Source organism: Perca fluviatilis, chromosome 11 (genome assembly GCF_010015445.1).
Source record: "Perca fluviatilis chromosome 11, GENO_Pfluv_1.0, whole genome shotgun sequence".
In the NCBI taxonomy this organism is placed as follows: domain Eukaryota; kingdom Metazoa; phylum Chordata; class Actinopteri; order Perciformes; family Percidae; genus Perca; species Perca fluviatilis.
Window position 1 is genome coordinate 33,768,593 of NC_053122.1, and position 25,552 is coordinate 33,794,144.

At 41.7% G+C, this 25,552-nt stretch overlaps 1 protein-coding gene across 2 annotated transcripts in view; it reads left to right on the forward strand.

The window, feature by feature from the left end:
* Positions 1-286: 286 nt before the first annotated feature.
* The window catches only part of wls (Wnt ligand secretion mediator), a 40,798-nt gene continuing 15,532 nt past the window's right edge, over positions 287-25,552 (forward strand). The window contains exons 1-6 of one of the 2 annotated variants that reach the window (XM_039815080.1): positions 287-648; positions 6,218-6,490; positions 17,991-18,115; positions 18,695-18,856; positions 19,583-19,719; positions 24,460-24,628. In XM_039815080.1, coding sequence (XP_039671014.1) covers positions 543-648; positions 6,218-6,490; positions 17,991-18,115; positions 18,695-18,856; positions 19,583-19,719; positions 24,460-24,628 — 972 coding nt within the window. In that variant the 5' untranslated portion in view covers positions 287-542. Of the gene's footprint in view, positions 649-2,589; positions 2,689-6,217; positions 6,491-17,990; positions 18,116-18,694; positions 18,857-19,582; positions 19,720-24,459; positions 24,629-25,552 lie in introns of those variants that run through there. The other variant, XM_039815081.1, reaches the window with a different exon arrangement.

The following is a 25,552-nucleotide window of genomic DNA, read 5'->3' on the forward strand; positions in this document are numbered from 1 at the left end:
GTGTAAAACAACATTCCTTCACACGGGTTTTATTATTTAAAACCCAAACTGCAGACTGTTTATATTTTTTACCATATTTAGCTGATGGCACAAACGTCAAATGTTGTCACTTCAAGAATAGATGTTTGAAGGACAATGTGTTGACGGTTTATTGGCGGCACTAAACATGAGATGGGACTTCTAAAATCTTCCTTTAAATAGCCCTGCAGGCTGTAGCCTAACGCACAACAGGGGCGCTATTACAGTCATTCAATGGCACGGTAACCTGCGTTACCAGTCTCTATTGCAATGCGGTGGCGCGCCACAGATCTTTCCCCGGTCTAGTGTTGGCTGTTAGGGGATAACGCTGAGTGCTATACGGTCATGTGATTCACGTTTTTTTCCCTTTCCTCCTTCGAAGTTGAAAGGCAGGAGCAGAGCGGTGGAGGGGCCCAGCTTGCTTTCCTACTGGTCGTGGATGCAACGTTTTCGTCCCTATTCCACCACATTATTGCTTGTTTCTCGCTCGGTGTGATATTTTCACTCCAACCTTTTCCTTCGCAATGGCGGGGGCTATTATTGAAAATATGAGCACCAAAAAGTTGGTGATAGTGGGAGTTACTCTGCTATTGTTTCAGGCGTTTGCCTTCATGGTCGGCGGTTTAATTGGTAAGTTTTCCCCGTTTTTTTCTCGTTTTTTTGTATCCCTTACTTGTATCATTTCTGTAGCTAGCGTGTCTTTGTACGCTCATGCATGTTGACATGTAAACGTTAACGTCTCTAAACTGTAAACGCACAAAGTTTGAAGTTGAACTGTTCCTTACATGCCTCCATACCAGGGTTAACCAACGTTTACATAAGAAAGAAAGAATGGCGAGAGCTAACTTTTCGCTGTATTTGACCGAGTCGTGCTCAAACAATGCGGTACTTTGAAACCAAAGCTGCCGAAGTGCACCTCCGTTAAATCACTGCTTTGTATCAAGGTGTTCGCTCTCTGCATGCCACAACCGCTGGCTTCGTGTCTTTGGCTAAAAATAACGCAGAATACCATATCTGTGGGTACGTTTCTGATTCTCAACACAGGAATGCTCTGAAATACATCCAACCTTTGTGTTGTTTTTTTTGTACTTCTTTGAAAACTCGACAGTTCTTTTCTCCCCCCACCTCTTTCCCTCCTCATACCTACCCCTCCTTCTCTTTCTCCTCTCTTCCGCTCTCATAATGTCTGTCTGCTGTTTGGGGCCCCGGGCAGCATCTCTAACTAACGTTACCTTCTCCCCAAATCCCTACCGCCTCGCAGGCAAAACGTTCATGATTCCTCCTCTTCCCCCAAGGAAAATAGAAAGATTCCTCCCCCCCCCCCTCCTCCCCCTAGTTTAATTTACATTGAGACAGACAGTGGTGCACACAAAAATACTCAAGTGCACACAGCTGTCAAAGTTGCGTTTTGCCTTGAGGACTGTATTGGAGTTGCTGTCAAGTTTCTTCAAATTCACCCAGCCACCCACCCACTCACTTACACTAAGCACAGCAGCGCTCTACACAGACAGTTGAGAGAAATTGAGTACGTGTGAAGGATATCTTACTCTTTTTCTTATGGGCTGAAATCTGAAAAACAGCCCCAAATACTATTCAGCCGGTCTCCGTTGTCCCCCAGTCTACACTCCCTACGGGCTAGCTGGTGATAAATTAGCTTGTTCGGTTCGTTCCTGGCTGAGATGGTTTTAATGAAGCCGGATTCCTTTGTGTTTGCTCGGTGGCCGGGGGCGGCAGGGGTAATTGAGTAGAAAGGGGGGTTTTCTCCCCTTGTTTCCCGACAAACCCGGGGACACTGCATGGGGTCAGCAGGCTGAGGGTACGGCCATTATTCTGGACACACTGCGGTGGAGACTGGAGGAGTCGGTGTGCTGCTGGACTCGGGGTCACTAGATAATTGAACTCCAAAGTGGTGCCAGATAACTGGGTTTAATTCAGTCGTGTGTGTGTGTGTGTGTGTTATTTTTACACAGCTGTTAACACAATCACACAGTTGAAGGTTGTTTGAAGTTAGCCTTGGTTGAGTTTTTATGAGTGTGTGGACTGTCAGCCAAAGGGTGTAACTATTTGTGGTGTCCACCCTTCAGCTCTCTGTTACAAGTGAACAGATGTGATTAGCTAGATGTTCAGATAAGTAACGATGCACAAACTATTCTGATTCATTGCTTAATTTTAAAGTTTTCTTGCATATGCTGTATGGATAATAAATTTTTGTACAGAAGCCCTGGAAGGCAAGGTGGGAAAATCATCATCACCCTAAAGAAATAAACCTCAAACGACATTCTAAGTTGGTATGAATAAAATCATTCATGTGTTAGTCTTCTTTTAAATCAACTTTATTTAATGAATATAGGTCTGTTTCGTCAACGTGAATGCATGTAGGCAGCAGGCAAATGGGGAGGTTTTGTTAAAGGAACACGCCGACTTATTGGGAATTTAGCTTATTCACCGTAACCCTAGGCCTGTAGCGATGCGTCGATGACGTCAGAAGTACGTCAACGTCAAATTCTTGCGTTGACGCTTCGCAACAGCTCGCCACATACACGTGGGAGACCAAAACATTGCAGAATGGAGAACGAAACAGCACCCTCCTCACATAATTCCCAACAAAGCCCTGCAAAAAGCCCCATTAAAAGAAAGTCGTAAAAAACAGCTCGCCCTAAATCATCGAAGGTATGGGAATACTTCAAATTTAGTCCCAAACGTAAAAGGTGTCGTTATTTGCGCTCTTTGTCAAATGGAGTTGGAATACCACACCAGCACAACAGCAATGTGGGAGCATCTGAAACGGAGGCACCCCATTGTCACTCGTGAAGGAGACAATAACAAGTAGTACTAACGTTGGCTAAATTAATTTCATGTTTGCATAGTGTGTTGTGTAGCTTGAGCTCTGCGCACTTCGGTGGTGCTAGCTAACTATCTTAGCTCTCCGTGCAGTTTGTTCGTGCTAGGTTACTGTGCTAGCTACTGGCGCCTAGACAGCTGTGTTTAGCTAACGTTAGTTATCATCTAATGTTGGCTTGAATGGTAGCTAGCTTACGGCTGCAGAACGCAGCTATCTATAGTAGCTAACATTAGCTAACATGAACGTTAGCTACTAACCTAGCACGAACACACAGAGCTAGGATGCGTTTTTTAGCCTAGCACCACCAAAGTGTACAGCTGCTAGATCTAGCTAACGGTAGCAAGCAGATTGCGGTAGCTTTGTACAGGAGAGATTTATGTTGGGACTGTAAAACTGAAAACAGGAATTTTATATTGTGTTAAACACTCTCAGGAATGTCTATACTGTGCACTGCACGGTGTTTTTTTGCACTACAACTTATTAATTTTTTTAGAGTTATGAGAGTTATGTACTGTAAAAGAGTAAACAGGCTGGCCTTTCATTTTGTATAACAGTAAAATAATTGTATTTATTTAATTTTGTGTAAAGCAGAAGATTTTTTTGCTGTGCAAAACTGTTTAAAGTATATTATTAAGATTTTTTTGGTATTTATTTGAGATACATTATGGTTTTTATTAATCGAGCAACAGAAAAATAATCGTTAGATTAGTCGACTAATCGATAAAATAATCGCCCGATTAATCGTTTAATAAATAATCGTTTACACCCAGCCTTATGAAACTCCCAAAGTTAGACAAGTCAATACATACCCTTCTCATCTCTGTGCGTGCTGTAAGGCTGTCTGACGGCTCCAGCGGCAGCAGGCCAGCCCAGAACATGCAGGTGAATGGTTCCAGTAATCCTACTGCTCCGAATAAGTGACAAAATAACGCCAACATGTTCCTATTCACATGTTGTGATTTGTACAGTCGCAGCTTGTACAAAAAACAATGTAACATGAGACACGGCCATCTTCTAACCGTAAACAAACCGGGAACTATATTCTCAGGCGGAAGAATATAGTACTTGGGTGGAATGATTTGCTTTGCAGCAAGCCTGTCTGAGAATATAGTTCCCAGTTTGTTTACGGTTAGAAGATGGCTGTGTCTCATGTTACGTTGTTTTTTTTTGTACACTCTGTGATTCTACAAATCACAACATGTAAATAGGAACATGTTGGTGTTATTTTGTCACAATTCGGAGCAGTAGGATATCTGGAACCATTCACCTGCATTTTCTGTGATGGGCTGCTGCCCCTGGGGCCGTCGGACAGCATTACAGCACGCACAGAGATGAGAAGGGCATGTATGGACTTGTCTAACTCTTGGTTATGGTGAATAAGCTAAATTCCCAATAAGTCGCCGTGTTCCCTTTTATTTTTTTATTTTTTTTCTATAAATAAATGGACAGCTTGACCATGCGGGTACACGATCTGTGCTGCCTGCGCGATGCGCATGCGCAAAATGTTCGCATGCGCAGATGATAATCCGTTCATGACACTGCACGATCTGTTCCACGCTTGAGCACCTTTTGCACCGCGGGAATTTCATTCATTTCACAATGAATCGCAAAGGGGAGTGTGGAAGAAACTGAAGGTTTGCAGTGACAGACTCAGACTTCATTCCACATTAACCAAAATGGTGTATGGTCATGTAACATGCAACAAGTTCATTATTTTGGATTGGCAACCACGTAAACACCTCGTAACGCATAGCGTAAGCTACATTTAAAAACCTCACAACATCCCCACACTACATGTCACAAAAATAACTGTCGCCAAGGTGTAGTACACAGACGTCGATATGCGGTTTTGGATCAGTGATAATAAGTACTTAAAGTGCCCATATTATGCTCATTTTCAGGTTCATAATTGTATTTAGAGGTTGCACCAGAATAGGTTTACATGGCTTAATATTCAACAAACACCATGTTTTTGTTGTACTGCACATTGCTGCAGCTCCTCTTTTCACCCTGTGTTGAGCTCTCTGTTTTAGCTACAGAGTGAGGCATCACACTTCTATCCCATCTTTGTTGGGAGTCGCAAATAGCTAGGTAAGGACTACTAGCTAGAAGCTAGTGCTGCTAGTGGTTAGCCACCTCGTTCTCAATGGCAAAACACTGCTACAACACTATAGAACTACTTACATGTCCCTCATCTGCAGGCATTCAACGCAAAGTTGGAAGTGCGCCCTCGTTTAGAAGAAGTCTCCCGGCTAATCCTGCCTTGTACTGACCGAAGTTGGAGAAACAGCTAGCTGATGTGGTATTAGCTAAAGTGGTTGGCACACACCAAATGTTTTCCGGCCCTGCCGAGTTTGACCCGCTCACTGAAAGCAGGATGCATTCAGAAACCCGTATCTCGCTCAAAACAGCATGGATGTTTGTTTTTTGTATGTGGAAGCACAAGATACACAAAATAACACTCCAAATCCCAGAAAAAGTGCTTATCTTTTAACTTTAAATACCCGCCGTGAACTGCATAATGAATAACATAAAATGTAGCCTACAAAACTATGCCACCAGTTGTGCCGCCTGGCCGTCAAGTATTTTCAACGAATGCGTGATACAAATAGTGTTGGGAAACCGTCACTTTTTCTACTAATGTATTTATGCGCATAACTGATCGTGCAGGCAGCACAGATCGCTTACCGACAGACCCCATGTTTGGACCTGATATTACAAAATGAGGTGGAAATCCTGATTGTCTGACATCATTTCCACTACATATTTAAAAAAACAACGGAGTTTAGCTTTTTACTTGCATCTGAACTCTCAAACGACTCTGATGTCGTTCACACCAGACTTCCAGCTTTAACAACAGGAGACGAAGGTTTTTTTGTACCTGCGTAATAATGATTGAACTTTTCCCAAGCACTACTAAGATCCTGTGAGAAGAGACTACAAACACCAGTCTTGTCAAACTCATGAATCTTAATGCGTAAACAGTGTAATCGGTGCCTGAGAGCTTTCGGGAATTTTCCCTCCCCATCACTTCAGAGAGAGAGAGAGAGAGAGAGAGAGAGAGACTCTCTACCAGGCATTTTCTAAACAGTGTGAAAAGTAATTGCCAAAGTGTTTGGATTGGATTTGGCTCAAACCCAAACTGTTGACTGTTCCTAATGGTTGCTAAGATATTAATATTGTCCATGCACGGTTTAATCCAGAGGGCTCAAGTTTTATTTATTGATTTCTGCTCAAACTTTTTTTCTGATTTATTAGTTTGAGGAGAAATTTAGGCTTGGCAGGACCTTGAAACACTTTGCTGCAGTATTTCAACGTGACACCTAGACTAACATCACGCTGTATTTGTCTCACCAGCTCCCAGCCCCACCACAGCGGTCCACTACTTGGCCACCAAGTGCGTGGACACAACCAAGCACCGACAGGAAACCAAGTGGTTCATGCCTTGGGGTCCTAACCAATGCGACAAGATCCGGACCTTCGATGAGGCCATGGCCAAGAAGATCGAGGCCAACAACATTGTGTTTGCTGTCCACATTCCTCTGCCTAACAAGGAGATGAGCCCCTGGTTCCAGTTTATGCTGGTCATCCTGCAGTTTGACATCGCATTTAAGATGCACAACCAGATAGGTGAGAACCAAGGCTTACTTATGGGATAAAAAAAAAAATGTCAAGGAGAAAATGTCTCATGGTTTTCCCCCAGGACATGGCTGTCAAGATGTAGAGGAAAGACGGTCTTATGGTGCACGTGCTATTAAAGGTGCTCTAAGCGATGCCACGTGTTTTTTAGGCTACAACATTTTTGTCACATACAGCAAACATCTCCCCACTGTCCGTTAGCTGCCTGTCCCCTGAACACACTGTAAAGAAACGCGGTGTCTGTAGACAGCCCAGGCTCCACAAACGGCAACACAAACAAACTGCGCCAACCTGCACCACGAAACATAACAGTGTTCCAGCCGACAAGAAGGATTGGGGGGTAGGGGTTCGTGCACATGAAAGGGGGGTGAGGAAAGTAAGCGAGAGGAGAGCTGTCCTAGACAACGACAACGAGCCTAGCCTCCGTTTTGTTTGACAATACTTCAAACGTCAACAAGAACGTTACCCAACATCGCTCCGAGCACCTTTTTTAACAGAGACCCGGTGCTAACATGGCACCGGTCCCTAAACGACTGGTATCTACTAGACCAGTCGGAAAAACAACAAAGATGGTATGTTTACTTGAAACTCACCTTGCCAGCCTTGTGGTGCATTCAATGTTATTGTAAAACACCCTTTTCCCATCTAGTTGTTTTTGTCATTTACCAGCAATTTTGTAGTGAAATAAGTTATTACGTTTTTAATAAATCATTTAATTTTGAGCATATGGCCTTAGCAATAAGCAAGCCATTCTTTAATTATTTTATGTATGTAATGTATGTATAAAAAATTAGTAAGTATTTGTTTAGGCGCCGGTATTGGGGGGGGGGAGAATCAAAACGATACCCAACCCTAATTAAGAGGCTGTACTATGTTATGGGACTTGGTCTTAATAGAATCTTAAAGGAACCAAAAGCCATTTCAGTGATAATGAACAAGTGATAATAATTGCTTGGTTCATTGTGGGTTAACGGACAGTGCCCTGCAAGTTCTCGTTCTGCAATTATTTTTTTGTCTACATTTTTTTTTTTTTCTTTTTCTCTCTCCAGTTGTCAATATAGCCTCAGTTATTTCCTAGTTCCACAATCTGAAGGCAAATATTTGCAGCGGCTCAATATGACCAAGCTAGCCTCTGAAATATTTACATCCATTGTCACTTCTAATCACTCGCATCATAAATTCAAGCACAGACTCATTCCAACTTTACCGGTAATACTCTTTGTTATGTTTCTCGTATTACCTTCCCTGCAAGACGTCGTGCTAGGATGTTGTCATTGTGTTCTTTTTCAGTCTATCATGCCGAACGCTTGAGGAATCCACAGAAATGTGTCTCATTCAGTAGATTGGATTTCTGTTACACTGAAAGGCAGCAAACAATGATGGATGCCCTGCTGTTTGTTCTCTGTAGACCCTGGGGGAGGGGGGGTTGTACAAGGGCTTGTCAGACACCCTTGAGAAAGGTATAAAGAGAGGAGAGAGATAATGTGGACCTGTTCCTTGTTGCTTGTCTCTGAGCAATGACATATCTTATTATCCAAGCCTGAGACCTACAGCTAAATGATTTATAGACTTTGAATATAAGATAATAGGGCTGGGCAATATATCGATATCGCTATATGAGACTAGATATCGTCTTATATTTTGGATATTGTAATATCGTAATGTGGTAAGTGTTGTCTTTTCCAGGTTTTCTGAACTTACCAGACTGTTCTAGTAGTTCTATTATTTACCTTTTACCTACGAAGTCATTAAATCATTTCTGGAGATTATTGATCAAAAATCTCATTGTGTAAATAACATTTTGTTAAAGCACCAAAAGTCAACCATACAATATCGTCGCAATATCAACATCTAGGTATTTGCTCAAGAATATCGTGATATTAGATTTTCTCTATATCGCCCAGCCCTATAAGATAATACCAGTCTAGTAAATGTTACAGCTGATATTTATGCATTTGTGTTTTTTCACCCTTTTTATGCTGACTTAATAGTCAGTTCAGTGATTGGTTAAGTCTTATTTCATTATCATTTAATTCATACACCTTCTTTGAAAAACAAAACCTTTTTAAAGACTTCAACTTGGACTTTGAGAAACTGGGATGGACATTTTCTTTTCACACATTTCACCAGACGATTAATCGAGAAAATAAATAGTTGCCGCCATAAAATCAAGCTTGAAATCTTTTACAGATTTTCTTTAACCACTTGAGCCAAAGTGCATAATTTAATAAATGTAGTCTCATTTCGGGCCCCAGGCTCTGTCACATATCTAGTGTTTATTCTCATGAGGGGAACCCACCAGCCTACAGCATCAACTCAGTGCTTGAATAAGGAAGAGGGCAGGAGGAGGAGGCGGCAGATAAGTAGTATCTGGAAGAAAACAGAGTTTGGTATCCTGGCCGGGTGCTTGGGATCCTGAAAGAAGGGATTAGAGCGGATGATGAGAGAGTCTAAGAAGTGACTGGATCGCCAGGAGAGCCTGGGAAAGACTCTTAATCCCATCTTTTGCTTCATGGCTTAGAATGCATAGCTGTGCTAATGTCAACTTGAGCTTTATGACAAACTCTGATGTACAGAGTCGTGTCCACACTAATCAATATCCGCGATGTTCCACTTCCGGGATTGCTCTCATTCTGCCGGAAATTCCGCCGGATGTCACTCTTTTGGGATGTCTGTTTTTCGGATGTCCCATTACTTTCTGCTTTCTTTATGTTTAAAATTTAAACTCCGGTGGATTTCTGAGGACTCTGGTTAACTGCTCCTCAGATCTCTGCAGGGTAAATCCAGACAGCTAGCTAGACTATCTGTCCAATCGGAGTTTTATGTTGCACGACTAAAACAACTTTTGAATGTACACTAGGGGCTGTTGGAACTTATTCCGAAAGTCGAATATAATTCAAATAGTAAAAAAAAACAATACTGTTTCAATGCTGAAATTATGATTTGAATGTGATTTAATTTTTTTAATTTTGTATTAATATAAATAGCTTGGCTAACATTAGCTAATCTCCCTCTTCTCATGTCACGTCTGATGAGCAATAAGTTACGGGAGTGAGAAACACACGGCATTGTGAGCTAACTTACCGAGAACTGAGTAACGTACCGAGTAACGTTAGCACAGGGGGGAGTGACAGGCTACGGCAGGAAATCGGAAGAAGATGGGAATTAGTTTTAACATGACATTGATTAAAATCAACACCCACCGAGCCAAAGTGAATCAATAGAGTTAATAGTTAGCTTGTTCTTGATTTCTAGCTGCGTCGTGAGTTATAGCAGCATAGCTGGGAGCTTCATGGAGACAGCTAACGTTTGTTAGCTGCCCTACAGCTGTCAGCGTTAGCTTCAACTTCATATATTACCTTCTAACAGCTGCATTCTCAGTAACGTGACAACCTGCAAGAAACAGGTTGCTTATAAATCAATAAAATGGCACCATTTGGCTTAGTTATTAAGGTTGTTAGCATCGTGGCTAACACTAGTTTTAGTTTACTTTATGACAAATCGTTTTGGCTGACATGATGTCATTGTGCTAACTGAGCACCGTTAGCCTCTACAGCAGAGCCGCTTCACTACACTTGTTGATAATGTTTCATTACAGAGTTCTCTGTTGATTTGTTTGTTGCTGTGTGCGTGGTGGAAAATAATGTAAACAAAGAGTGGCATGCCAGAAATGCAATGTGCCGTGACATAGGTTCCCTTCAAGGCCAGGCTGATGTTGGAAGTCCCTCTAGTGGACAGAATGTGTAACAACAACCACACGCTTAAAGTGTGTGTGTGTGTGTGTGTGTGTGTGTGTGTGTGTGTGTGTGTGTGTGTGTGTGTGTGTGTGTGTGTGTGTGTGTGTGTGTGTGTGTGTGTGTGTGTGTGTGTGTGTGTGTGTGTGTGTGAGATATAGCGCGAGGAAGAAGTGAGAGAGTGACGGCGATTAGCTTTGGAGCTATTATTCGGATATTTCCAAAAATAACATGAAATTCGATTGGTATTATAGAGGAAGACTGCCAGCTCTAATGCACACACGTTTCACCAAAACAAGTTCCTTCCCAAGGAAACTGCCCAAATTTTGCAGCGGCTCCGTGCGAAGCATAGCGCCGCCCAAGACGATTGTGGTCGGTTTAAAGAAATGCCAATAAACCAGAGCATGTTTTTGTCTCATCCCGGAATGACGTGTGGACTAGCCAAACCCTCCTCCGCAGCGCTGTGGAGGAAGGTCTCGCAATGCGAGACTATGTCCACACTGAAATGGCTGTAGACCTTGATTCCTCCACCTCAGGCCAATTTGTAATTAACAGAAAGGCAATAGTTGTCATTGTGTGGAGCAGAGATCTTCAACAGGGGGTCCATGTCCCCTAGGGGGGTCCTCAGAGTTACTGCAGGGGGCTGCCAAATTATTATGTGAACACGTTTTTTTTTTTTTTTTTTTTTTTTTATAATTAAAATGTCTGAAAATATACATTAACATGAATCCAACATATTAACAAAGATGCCTATTTGTAAAAAAATAAAATAAATTTCATTTACACAATATTGATGAAATGCTACGTAAGGTAGTCACTTTAGTAACCATCCACACATACAGTTAAGCTTAAGGACTCACTGTGCCTTCCACAAGTATGTTTAACATTACAACATGCTGTATAAATAATGTATGAATATTGATCTATCCATTTTCATCCATCCGGCCAATATTAATATATAATATATAATATTAATATGAAACTAAATGTTCACAATATATGTAGTAGGGGGTCCGTGCTCTGTCTCTCTTTCAGCTGATGGGTTCTTGGCCTAAAAAACGTTGGAAGACCCTTGCTGTAGAGAACAAAAAGTTTGAAAGTTTGTGGTGTACTTTAATATGACTCAGCCCTTTGGTCTGGCTTGTCTAAACTCTTACAGTCATGTTACAATAGTGGCCGAGTCATCGGCGTCCTTTGCCTGTTCACATTCTTGGCCTCAGCTACAGCATAATGTGTTCGGGGGCTGGGGGTTGTTAACTGCCTGGCTGCAAGACAGAGGAGTCAGTGAATCAGCCTGGACTACAGACGGGTCTTTCTGCCAGACGCTATAGACTTATTTTAATCTTTCTGAGCTACATAATGTGCTGTGAGAAGAAGTGGATGTAGAGGGAGCTGAGTACTCTAGATGCTGCATGTAGAAGCAACCAGCTAGTGCTGCAGCACTGCGGTTCCCACTTTTAAACTAAACTAAATGATTTTTCGGACTGTTTTGAACCCATTTATCGTTGCTTTCTCTCCTGAGACAAGATGTGCTAGAAAGGAGAGCCTGCTTAAAAGGACACCCCTACAAACTAGCTTGTTTCTAGCATACCCAAGCCTTTAGACTGTTGTACAGTAAGAATAGAAGTAAAAGGCGATTTGCTTGATGCAAGGTAGGTATCAGCTAACGCATGTAATCTAATTTTACAATCTTACTACTTCTACTTCCTCTATCCAATCCTCCAGCACAGATTGCTTCAGAAGATTCATTCTCAAATGGGACTGTTCTCACTTATTTGTTTAATGCAAAATTAGATCCAGCAGTAAATTAAAGGAGCTTATTTGAAATAAAAACTAATATTAACATCCATATGTATGTTATAGGTGCAGTAGGTAAGCCTTATAAAACTAACCTTATGTCTTATTTGCTGAAACTGCCCCTATGCTCCAGTAGAACTACATGAAGCAGGTAATTAAAAATAAAATTAAAAAAAATCCATCTCCTCTGGCAAATCACACTACAGCCTGTAGTGTGATTTGCAAAAATCCACAGCTCCCTGTTCAGATTCACCAATCGGGGCCAGGGTGGGGGTGTCTAACTGCGTGTCAATCACTGCTCATTCTCCCTTGTGGGGGGAGGGGCTTAGGAGACCGTTTCGGAATTTAGCAGAAAGGGGGGGAGGGACTGAGAAGTTGTCGATGTTAAATTTTTTTTGGCTAAGTCCTGGGTCTTCACAATCCTACCTACGGCACCTTTAATATCCATATGTGTAAGATAAAAGAAGAACCGCAGTTATTGTTACGTTCTGAGTGATGTTTTTTTTTGTTGTTTTGGTAAAATACATAGATTTGTTCATCTAAAAATATGTTCGTCAGCAACCCTTTTTTTCCATGACTAAGACGAGACGATGACGAGACTGCGCCTATGTCAAAAAACGCAGACTAAGACTAAATTAACATCCATTATTGTTGACGAAAAAAGACGAGACTAAAATGTTTTGCATAAAATAAAAACTAAGATAAAATCTCTCTTCATTTTCGTCGCCTCTACTTTTTCATCATGAGATAGAATATTCAGCTGTTAATTAAGGTTGGGTACCGAGACCTGGTGCTAACACGGCACCGCCTTAACGACCGTTATCTACCGGACCGACTGGCAACGTGGATTTCGGTGCTAATTAAATGCCTGCGCTTCTCTCTGATGCTCCTAAACGGACGTTAGAGGCAACCGAAACGTCGCTGCACGGGACGCTAGTTAACACTATACTTGGCAGCAGGTAACGTTAGCCTACCGTTAGCTAACGTTAACTAGCTAGTTAACACTACACCTGACAGCAGGTAACGTTAGACTACCGTTAGCTAGCAGCTGGTTTAAACCATAGACATAAGAATTAAACACGGTTAAAATGCTGACAGCTAAGTGGTGTAAAAGTGTGTCTGTATTTCACTGTAGAGCATAGGCGGAGTTTGACATTCGAGCCAGGGGGGGCAAAAAAAAAAAAAACTCATTGTAGCAACTGAGACCTGGGGAACACAGCACGATCACATATGGACAAAACAAACATGCTAAATAAACATATGTTTATTTTTTTTTAAGCAGATTTGAATTTACATTGTAACAATTTAAAACCTCGAGCTCAATTTAGTTAAAAAAAGAAGTCCATAACACATATAATTCTGGAGGCACAGATGCAAAAATCCACAACAATCTCTGTCCCCACAGGGCAGGTACAGACACAGCCGCCCTGTTGCGCGCAGGCTGCACGCTTCTCTGTTCACAACGCTGTCTGTTCTGCTTAACGTGAAAAGCTTAACGTGGTTTAATGTACCTCAACAACGATCACCAAATTTATCATGGCCATATCTTGAAATGAACACTTATGCCTGTCAAAAGAACTTGACAGGCTATGGCGAGGAAAAGCTTGTACCTAAACAATGATTACCACATTTGCGCCATATTGCTCCTCATAACCACTGAAAACTGTCAAAAAATCTAACCAGAAATGTGGTGATGATTGATCGTTGTTTAAGTATATTAAACCACGTTAAGCTTTTTCATGTTAGGACTTATAAAGCCCATGAGAACCGTTGGGAGTCAACCAACAGCTGCTCCGCTGCCCTCCTGAAAATGTGAAGCAGAAACGCTAAATGTCAGATAACGTCCATAATAATTGGACTTTGGGTTCTATTTTTTGACAGTTTTCCGTGGTTATGAGGAGCAATATTAGAGAGAAATTTGGTAATCATTGGTCATTGTTTACGTACATTAAACCTGACCTGCCCGAAGAGAGAAAAACGTATGCGCGTACCCAGCACTTCTGGAAATGTAACTACGTGCCTCTCTGTCCCCGCAGCACATTTCAAACCAAACTGACCGCGCTGGAACGGGCTGTGTTGGAGCACAATAGACAGACGGTGGCAGAATGCCCCGACACTTAAATTCAACTGACATGTAGGCTAACAGTGACCAATCAGTGTTGGACCTCCAGTCTGTTGAGATGCCTCTCCAAACGCAGAAACCAAGCGCAATCGCACCATAAAACGTTAAGACACGTTAAGAAAAAAGATCAGTATTTTGCCGTAATCCAATGACATGAAAACAAGTCATCCACAGCGATCAGTAGATCCACAAACAGAGTCACGGTGTATCCAGCAAGGCCTATACGTGCACAACATTTCACCAGTCAGCTCCAAACAGGTGAACGAGGTGAACTTCGCCGTTTAAACAAAGTGGAATAAAACGTATCAAAGTCCAAATCTACACAAAACGCGCATTCAATTAGTAAGCTGACAGCAAATTTATATACATGGCATTTAGGCAACCTTTATTGTAACGTTGGCACGGTAAGATGTCCCGACTAGTGCAACCGACTAGTTTTTTGCGTCCTGCATATGCGTTGACAATGGTCTCAGGTGAGAGGCAGAGCCCTGAAAAAATATTATTTTTACTAAAGCAGTATATGAAATCAGATGTATTATCTATCCCCATTTAGTTGTTTTGTGTTTTTAAAGTATTTATAAAATATCTGGTTATGTCAGAAGTAATTATTCCACTCATTATTGAAACAATGCAATTACCCGTTTCATCTACCAGGGGGGGCAGTGCTCCCCCTGCCCCCCCGCAAACTCCGCGCATGCTGTAGAGGATTCCAACACCGAGACGTACGACAGTCTGCAGCTGCCGTTGTCTGAAAAACAACACATATGTTGCGTTCACTTGAAATACCCCTCGCCAGCTTCGTGCTGCATTCAAAGTTATTGTAAAATATCCTTTTCCCATGCAGTGGTTGTTTTTGTCGTTTAACAGGAATTTACTGGTGAAATATTTATATAACATCATTTATTTTTATATAACTATTTGACTGAAATGGTTATCAGAAATAATCTCAGAAATTTATTTAAAAAAAGACTAAAATGTTTTGACTAAAACCTAATATAGATGTATTGAGTTCTCTTTTGACTAAAATGACGAGACTTTTAGTTGACTAAAACTTGACTAACAAAAAAAGATATGTGAATAACTAAATATGACTAAAACTAACAAGGACATTTGGCACAAGACTAAGACTAAATTAAAAATAGGTGACAAAATTTAACACTACATCGGAGTCTAAAAAAATGAATACTGTCCTATTATGCTTCACAAACTGTCGGCTAACATGGAGGATGGTATGACCTCTTGGGATCTTTTTTGGACCTATACAAGGGCTAATGACAACTCAACCTAAGAAAGCAGAGACTAAATACAGCATAGCGTCTTCGTCCTTATGTAGACTGGATTTCCCCCTTTATATTTCTTACTTTATTTTTCAAGTTTTATTCTTCCTCTGTAACATGTCGTATGTTTATGCCAAGGTTCCGAAATGTATGGCCAACCCTGTACTCATATACTCTGCTATTAAGAATTCAATAAAAATTTAAATGAGAAAAAAAATACTGTGTCCTATTTAATTAAAAAGAGCATTTTTGGGCAGTCATTTGGCAAACCTAATTCACTTTGTTTCCGTTCTTAAAATAAAACTGAATCATTATATTAACATTTATAACTTTTAATTCCAATTTCTTCATAGCAAAACCGATTTGACAGGATTCTGATTCCTTGAACTGAGTAGATGCTAGATTCAGATTTAATAAAATGCCAATTAAACCCCCCCCACCCCCCCCCCAAAACAGCGGAGCCAGGTCTTCCATAATTAACAAAATGGCGTCAGCTCGTCTGTCTCAGTCCTGACCAGAACGCAGTCTGTGCCAAAGGTAGGCGGGTTCTGATCTGCAGCCGTATGACAAATGAACACATGGCCACCTCTTCCTTGACTACCTTATCTGTGTAACAATGTGCGTCCCAGAGAAGAGGTTCGCCCTTTTAAACCACTTCACCCGCATGCCCCACTCGCCCCTGCACCAAGCACCCCCTTTGGCAAGGGTCCAGCAATAACACAGCTGTTGAGGAGGCTTAGTTTCCGTGGAGATGGCCGCTGGACTGAAGCGGAATGTTTGCATGAAGCGAGCTGACATTCGAGGGCGCCGGGGCTCGACCAATGGCAGAGTGGAGGGCATTACAGAGACAGTCGGCTGCGAGTTCTCATCTGGTTCCCTCTCCTCCGCCCCCCCTCCTCCTCTACTTCATTTATTTATTTATTTTTTCTCACAGCACAGGCCACCGAGTTCCTTTCTCTTCATTCCAGCTTGTTTCATAAACGGGCACAAGAGGCACTCTGGAGTGCTGGAGGAGAGAACCCTTGGCTTTGTAATGTGATCTAAAGATGCAGTTTTGATAGGTTGGCTTTGGATGTTTTTGTTGAATTCCCTGAGCCGGGCTGTCGGCAGCCAGCTCAAGGTCTTGTTGAAGTCTATGTCAAATAGTAAGTAACCTAGATTTGGGCCACCATGGAGAGCAGACTGAACCCCTGAATAGGTTTACATGCAGTGAAATAATCCTGGTAATCTCACCGATTCAGACTCCTTCCAGGTGACGGGACCACGTATTAACACTCAAATGGTTTGACCTTGTATAAGCATGTCTGTTTTACAATATACCAACCATAACCAGTCTAGTTGATAATCCAGCCTTCTTAAATAAATCCCATCAGTTAGTCTGCAGCCATGAAGCTTCTCAAGGATTTTGAATGAAAGAAATGCGTATCCTCCTCTTCTTTACTCTGTACCACTCTGGAGTGGTATATTAGCATGTGAAACACTAGCGTGGGAGAACAGTATCTAGCTCAGACTATAGAGGGGAATGTCTCTGTGTCAGTGCTAAAAGTGTTGACACTCTGCTGGTCTCAGTTTAATACCGTGGCTGTCTGTCATCAGGACTTAATTTTATCCCGTCACTGGGATAATAACAGCCAGCAGAGCTGTGCAAGGAGGAGGTATATTAAAATCAAGAGTCAGAATCCAGTTTATTGCCAAGTAGGTTTTCACATACAAGGAATTTGCTTTGGAGTTTTGCTGCATAGACAAGAAACATAAATATGTAATATAAAAAAATCTATTTGAGAAATATGTACAATATAACTGTTTTTTTTTTTAATGAAAGGGCTGCAGGAATTTACAAAGATGTATTATAGAGGATGTGCAAAGGTTAATGGAATTGAGAATAAAAAGAATATGCAATGTACAGAGATGGTTGTCCCACAGATGTGAGTTAATGTGGAACAAAATGGGGCTGGGCGATATGGAGAAAAATCAAATATCACGATATTTTTGACCAAATACCTCGATATTGATACCACAACAATATTGTAGTGTTGACTATTAGTACTTTCACAAAATATTTACATAATGAGATTTTTGATAAATAATCATCAGTAATATGGATATAATGACTAAGTGGGTAAAGGTAAATAGAACGGTTACAACAGTCTGTTATGTTCAGAAAATGACCTCATTTTATTGTAATGCAGCCTTTAAAACACTTATGGCATATTACAATATCCAAAATCTAAGACGATATCTAGTCTCTTATCACGATATCAACATAATATTGATATATTGCCCAGCTCTAGAATGAAATTGATAAAAGCACCTGGTACTAAAAATTACTTAAACTGAGCGGAACCATGCAGTGGAAATGAGGCATTATTCAGTGCATTTTTCCATTTCGGAGCACACAAATGTCTTCTACAAGCGCTGTGTAATTCTTTGGATGCAATTTAGATTTTGGGGATTTGGGGAAGTTTATTGACATGCATGCATACTCAAAAGTCTTTTAACAATGAAATGTCTACTAAAGGTGTATACTGAAAGTGAATTGCTGCTGTGGTAATTGTTTCCAGAGGATGGATCGTTGGCCACCATTGACGTGGGCCTGGCCTACAGAGACGACACGGTCAGCGAGTGGACAGAGATGGCTCACTCCTACGAGCAGAGGAAGCTCACCTGCAACTTCACTACTGCCAAGGTGTGGAAATGACTGTGCCTCACCAAGAGGCATCTTGAGAAAAAACAACCTAGGCTCGACAAATACTTTATATTGAGTTGCAGATGATAAATCAAATAAGTAATATTCTTTTAAATCTAAGTAGCTTGGTTATCATCAGTTTTCACACTTTCTTTTGAGCCTTAAATACTGGGAGTTGGAAATACTGCTAATTATAATCATACAAATGCCAGTGTTGGTTATTCTCATTCATGGGAGTGATTTACAACCTTGTTTAAGGGCAATTTTTTTATTACCGCTGGACACTTAAACCTGTTCCTCCAGCTGATAGTGGTCTATGTGTCAACTCGCAGACAACTTGTTAGATTAGATTAGATAGACTTTTATTGATCCCAAATTGGCAAATTTCAGTGCTAACAGTAGCAAAATATCAGACACACAGCACACACAGAATATACAAGAAATAATAAATAGGATAGAATACAAGAACAACTATTCAAAAAATAAAGGCAGCCTGACAGACAGTTTTACAGTAAAGTGTCTTATCTTTAGATGTATGGGTTTTAAGCCAGATATGGTGTGTTGCTGTGTGTTTTGCAGACCTTTGAGAACGAGGGGCGTTACTATGAGTGTGACCTGCTGCCTTTCATGGAGGTCGGCAGCGTGGCCCATAAGTACTATCTACTCAACATCCGCCTGCCCGTCAACGAGCGCAAGAAGGTCAATGTGGGGATCGGAGAAATCAAAGACATTCGTCTTGTTGTAAGTTGGCGTTTTGATTGGGAATTGTATTGGTTTAAGTTTTTAAACATTTAATTTTTTTTGCTACATTGCTTAAAGGAACACTGCGACTTATTGGGACTTTAGCTTATTCACCGTATCCCCCAGAGTTACTTACTGGGAACTATTCTCAGAATGTGAAGCGCTGCTGCTTGGGCGGAGTGATTATTACTCCAACTCTGAGCGAACTCCAGGTGAACTCCCTGCTCCTCACCACGGGGCTTCTCAGGTGCTGCGAGCAAATCACTTCGCCAAAGTAGCAGAAGTAGCAGTGCTTCGCCTTCTGAGAATATAGTTCCCAGTATGTATACGGTTAGAAAATGGCTGTGTGTCATATGACCTTGTTATTTGTACACACTGTGACTATAATACAAATGTTGTTGTTGGTTGTCACTTATTGGGAGCAGTAGACTAGTTGGAGCCGGTTACCTCCAGGATCTGTGCTAAGCTAGGCTAGCGGTGGGTGTGTCAGATAGAGTTACGACACGCACGGAGATGAGAAGGTTATGTATGGACTTATCTAACTCTGGGGGATACGGTGAATAAGCTAAAGTCCCAATAAGTCGCAGTGTTCCTTGAGTCAAGTGTCCTTTTTCATTCATGGCAGAGACAATATTGGCCATTGAGTAATATGATGTTAGCGTTAGCCATACATCATATACAACATACACAACACAAATAGTTGACACTGATTCTTTGTTTTCCTAGAGCATCCACCAGAATGGAGGCTTCACCAAAGTGTGGTTTGCCATGAAGACATTCCTCACACCGAGTATCCTCATCATCATGATCTGGTACTGGAGACGGATCACCCTCATGAGCAGACCCCCTGTGCTGCTGGAGAAGTAAGGCACCTCCCTCCTCTTCTGTATCTCAGCTGTGTTCTGTGTTCCCCATTGTGTTGTTAGCGCCATAGTTAATCTTGTGGGCGAATTCTACCTTTAGGCTAGCCTGGCTCCGCCCTCCTACGTACTCCCTTCAGTACGTCGTCTGGGTTTGCGGTATATTCGCGGGTTTTCTCCGGCCAATCTTTACCGGTCCAATCAGTGAACAGAGGGAGTGGCTGAGAACGATGACGCTGAGGTCGTGCGCTAGTTTGAGTTATAGTGTTGTAATGGTGGTTGGTGGCCATGATGTTGTGGCCCTCCTCCCCACGGGGTTCAGGAACTGTTTGATTTTTCCAGCTCGCCATCCGTTAGTGGTGAAGGAGTGGTTGTTGGCTAACGTTAGCGATTGGTTATGGCAGATCCAGAGTGGCTCTGGGCAGATCCAATAGTTTTAAACTTCCACAGAAGCTGGCCATTCTGTGCCAGCTTCCCGATAAGAAACATAGAAGCAATAAAGCCGAAAGACTAGTTTGTTAGCAAAGAGATTCCCTTGCATCGTTTGTTGTCACAAACTCCTACGCTATACTGGTTTTGAAAATTTGCTGTAGCTTTACCCCGCTGTACTGAAAATGGCTTGAGGTTTAGACTGGGATGGCCACCTACAGATGAAAATACAATTGTCTGCATTGTTGTCTAGAGCACAATCACTACACTATACAAATTAAAAAGAGCTTTAAAATGAGAGCGCCCCCAATAAAGAAAATAGGCAAAAAAAATAATTTGTTGTGGTAGGTTTTGGTGGTGCTGCTCAGGGCCCGGTTGTAAAAACCTTTGCCTCTCCTTTTCGCACAAGTTGTGCAATACACAACAAGCAACCACAACGGTCGGCATGAACTTGTGATCAATATCGGACCATTTGGCCAGCCCTGGCTAATTGAAGTCTCGGCTAAAATGAACAAGATACAAATGTGAAATGACGTACAGTCCGGATCAAAGCTTAACGCGTTCCTCACAGTAAATGAGAACGATAACGTGATATCTTACCTGAGCTGTTAATAGAAGCCAAGGAAGCTACGATGGGCCTTTGGCTGAGGAACTTGCCTTTTTTTATTTTCACTCTGGCACCGCTGCGAGACAACCCTTTTTTTTTGAGACATGTATCGCTGTTTGAGCGCCTTCCATTTACTCCGGAGGATGTCCCACGGCTTGTCGTAACCTTTGTTGGCCATCTCCTTCGCGAGTTCCTGATGATAAATTATGGCATTTCTTTGATTTTTGCTTTCTAAAATAGCCATTATATTTTTCTGGTAAATTAAATTCAAAAAGTATCTTGTCTCCTCGTTTGTCCACTTACATCTGTCTTTGTTGACACCCGCCATGTGTGCAAACAGAGCGGAAATACTGGGTGGAAATGAACTAAAACTTCTTCTTCGTTTTATGGCGGGTTGCAACCATAAAATTACCTAAAACTTAATCACAGTTCATTATTTATTTGGCAAATAACGTTTCAATCAGCGTTTATCGCATAAGCCGTATATCGATCAAGAGAAAATCCTTTCTTTGAGTCAATATTCATGAAATTCAATCGAATTTTACTGTTTCCATAAGGCATTTTTCATTTGATATCACTTAATTCGGATGAAAACGTGTGAATGGAAACATAGCTTCTGTGCATTGATACAGTATGATTGACAGGTGTAGTTGGGTAGAAAGAAAATAGTTCCCACATGAAACTGATGTGATGATTTCTGGCGCTTTGAGCACCACAAGCCGAGGGCCATCTTGTTTCATTATGTTTGAGAGAAAGCGGACATCACTACGCCCGCAACACCAAAACAATCTAGATTGATAAATGGCACTAGAGGAAATTGATTTTAAGGGGTGAACTGTCCCTTTTTAACATAAGTCCACGAAGGTTAGAGCAGCAAATACAGGTAGTTTTGCCTGAAGCAGATAGTTTGAATACCATGCTGTGGAAAGCCGAAGCTCTGCTCACAGTGTAGTGTTTGTCTAACCCCCTGCCATGCTGGGAAGACAGATCAGTAAGAGGCAGCACTCTGCGCCACAGGAAGTGTCCGGCGAAGCGTGAAACATGTTACAAAATCTGCAAGCTAGCACTCAACCGACACATGCTGCATGCACACATTCAGGACATGCACACCAGCTCAGACACCACGTGCACACAGGCACAGTCGACGTCTCTCTCCTTCCCTCTGCATTTTCCGGCTCAAGGCTCTTGTTCCCAAATGACCAGCCAGCTCTCAGGAAGTGCGGCTCGTACCCTATTTGTGGATGGTGGATGATTTTTTCATGCTGTAAAAGCTGTACCAGAGTCTCGCTTGTCCACAGAGGTGTCAAAATGGTACACCTCAGACTTTCCTCTAAACTTTCAGGATAGATGAGAGTGGGAACTCTTAATGTAGAAATGGTCTAGGATGGTATAATTCATAGGGAAACAGTTATTAATTAAACATCCAAATAAATGTCTTTCTTTTTTTGTGATATACAATGTTTTATTTTTTAAACGACATCCAAAACATACAATTTGCAAAATGCTCATATCCTATAGGGATTCCAAATTGCTGTCACATCCTCAAAGGATTTAATTATGCCACCGAGATACAGATCCCCCTAGTGTGACAACTCCCTTTTCCCACCAATCCCTCCAAAAAAAGGGGGGGGGGGGGATCTATCAATACATCATTTGGGATTTCGCAAAAACACTGGCAGTATTTAGATATGGATCCAGTTCAAACAGCCGGGCCACTTCGGTCAAAACTACTTTTCAGTGAGAGATTATCAGATGTGTTTTTGCCTCACCATACAGTTTGACAGACAGGCTTTGTAAGGGCGATAATGTGGCAAGAACAGATTGCTCCATACGATACCAGGGTGGGGCTCTCTCAGGAGGAAGTGACCAGTGGGCCAGGTGCCTTTTTTTAAGTTAAAAGCATAGGAATAATACAACATCTTTGGTAGACCCAAACCTCTTCTATCAATCGGTCTTTGTCATTTATAAAGATGTAGCTAGTTTTTTTTTACATTTCCATATAAATATCTTTTATCTGGTCAAACCATTTAAAATGACAGGGAAACCTCCAGAGGAAGGGGAACACAAACCATGTATATAACATTGACCTTTCCTGCTATTGAGAGTTGCCCATCTATTAACATCACAAGAGATTTGATCAAGTAATGGATCCAAATTGACTTTAACTAGATTTGTTTTTTTAACTGGGGAGGGAATTAAATACCCAGATAAACGATACCTTACTTGGGCCAGTGAAATGCACCTTGAGCCTTGGGCTTTCTTTGTGTTGGCATTTTAACCTCTGGTCGATTTATGAGTACAAGGGTTAACCTTTTCTCAGATCTCTGCAGGGTAAATCCAGACAGCTAGCTAGACTATCTGTCCAATCTGAGTTTTCTGTTGCACGACTAAAACAGCTTTTGAACGTACACATGTTCCACCAAAACTGCGCCTCTGCCACGCAAATATCCGGCGCATCTACTGACAGTACGAGATTTTCGGTGAGTGTCCGAAAATCTTGTTTGGTCATTCCTTATACAGTTCATTATTTAATGGAACGGTTTCGAACACGGCTGGCGTCAGTGAGTTAGCATGCACAATAGCAGGGCCCAGGAACTGGCTCACCCAAATGGAACGCCGACATAATTAATGTTTTTAGTCACACCTGTGCTCTTCCTGCTATTACGTGTCAAAAATGTGCTGTGTAAAAAGTCTATTTAAGACCTCTACCACATTAACTAAAAAGCCCTTTGTTTTATTCCAAACACATGGAACCTGTGTTACATTACTTCTACAGCGTTTCCAAAAAACGTCTATACCCACGTTTCAGGTCACCTTTTATCTGCTCCTTATTCTCTCTCTCTCTCTCTCTCTCTCTCTCTCTCTCTCAAACACAAACTGTGTTTTGCCCTCTCAGCTATCTATTTACGATCATCCTTTCATCTATTGGCGGCATGCTGGGACCTGCTGCAGACGGAAAACAACCTCTAGTCTCTTTTTGTAGGCCGATTGTTCCTAATTCATTGCCTTATTTCTCTCTAAATGTCTTGATTTGAAAGTTGAGGGAGGTTGGGAAAGGTAGTACATTATGTAGAATTGGATCGGTCAGTAGGGACACTGTGCTTCTAGCTGAATGGCTAATCTAATCAATAATGTCTCAAGATTTAATGAGCCTGCTTCAGCAGATGCAGAGGTAGCCTTGCTCTAAAACATTGATTGTGTCAGTGTAAAAGATGTAGTCCAGAATCAGGTGCAAAGCCCAATTAAAGTGACCATAAATTGAATCCGCCAACACTGTTCAACAATTAAAAAAAAAAAGTTTGCAAAGGAAAGTTACCTCAAAAGTTGTAGCTGATTTAATCTCACACCAGCATGCTATTGATATTCATTTAAAATGTAAAGCAATCCTTAAGCATCAATAGCTGTATTTAAACACATATGCGTGGTTTGTGTTTATGATGGCACAAATTCATAAAATAATTGTATAATCCTGTTACCCTCATCTGTTGGTAATGATTGCTAAAAAGTATCGTATAGTATATAACTGTCTTCTTCTTCTTACCACTTTCATTGAAAGATAGGGCATTTGTGCAGCATTCATGTGGTGTCGGAATAATGAGAAAAATTGGTTCCCGACAGAATTCACAATACATTCACATTGTGAGATATGCGGAGGTCTGTGCTCTCCGAGTGCCGTTCTAGTTTTAAGACTGCTTTTGCTCCCTCAGGGTAATCCTCGCTCTGGGCATCTCAATGACATTCATCAACATCCCAGTTGAGTGGTTCTCTGTTGGCTTCAACTGGACCTGGATGCTGCTTTTTGGAGACATCAGGCAAGGCGTCTTCTACTCCATGCTGCTCTCTTTCTGGATCATCTTCTGCGGGGAGCACCTCATGGTACTGTACACGGCCCCATTTAACTTACTGTTTGATGGTTTTCTTACTGACCTGTAGGCTTGTTTGCTAACAATGGATAGGCCAGCACGGAGCTGTTTTCACACGGATGCACAACAGACCCCTTGACCTGTCAGGAAAAGCACAGCTGTATCTAATAACACTCATTAGGGCAGCATTGCATTAACGTAAGCAAGTTCCATGGCCTTGGTATTGTGCGCTTTGGAGCTACCATGTTATTCAGCACACCTGTGCTACTGCTTTCTAGGGGTTCCATGACTTCAGATTTTTTAAAGTCGACTGATGTAATGAAAGTCAAGTCGCAGTGACGAGTTGCTGATGATGTCATTGAAATTTTTTTTCAGTGATTAGCCTAATAAAATCACAGGAGGAGGGACTGCTTTGCATTCTATGTACCTATATTTTATCACCCTTTAATATCAACCCTTGTATTGATTTTCTTAAGATGCTTGCTTTGTGCAGCTTAGCCTTTCTAGCATTTTGCAACCTTTCCAATTTATCGGCAAGTGCTTTTGCAGTGAGCTTAACTAATGTTACCCATTTTTCAGTTTGTGCTTTAACATGCTACTCATAGTACTGGGTTTACCAGCGGTAACTTTACGCATACAAGTCCCGGTAAATATGTCCACCGCTGTGTCGCGCATCTTCGTGATAGTCAGTCAATCAAAAGTTCATGCAATGTCTATTGTCCGTCCTCGTTGGCAACCAATTCATTGGGTGGCCATTAAGGGTATAGCGACTCATACCACCTACGTTGGGCTCCGTGCTTTATTTCAGTGATCCAATGCTGGACAGCCTGTAACGTTAGCATTAGCATGTAGCTCCTGCGTGTCTGTACCCCAGAGATCTTCAACAGGGGGTCTGGGGCCCCTAGTGGGTCAACAAAATTATTGTTAATGTTTTGAA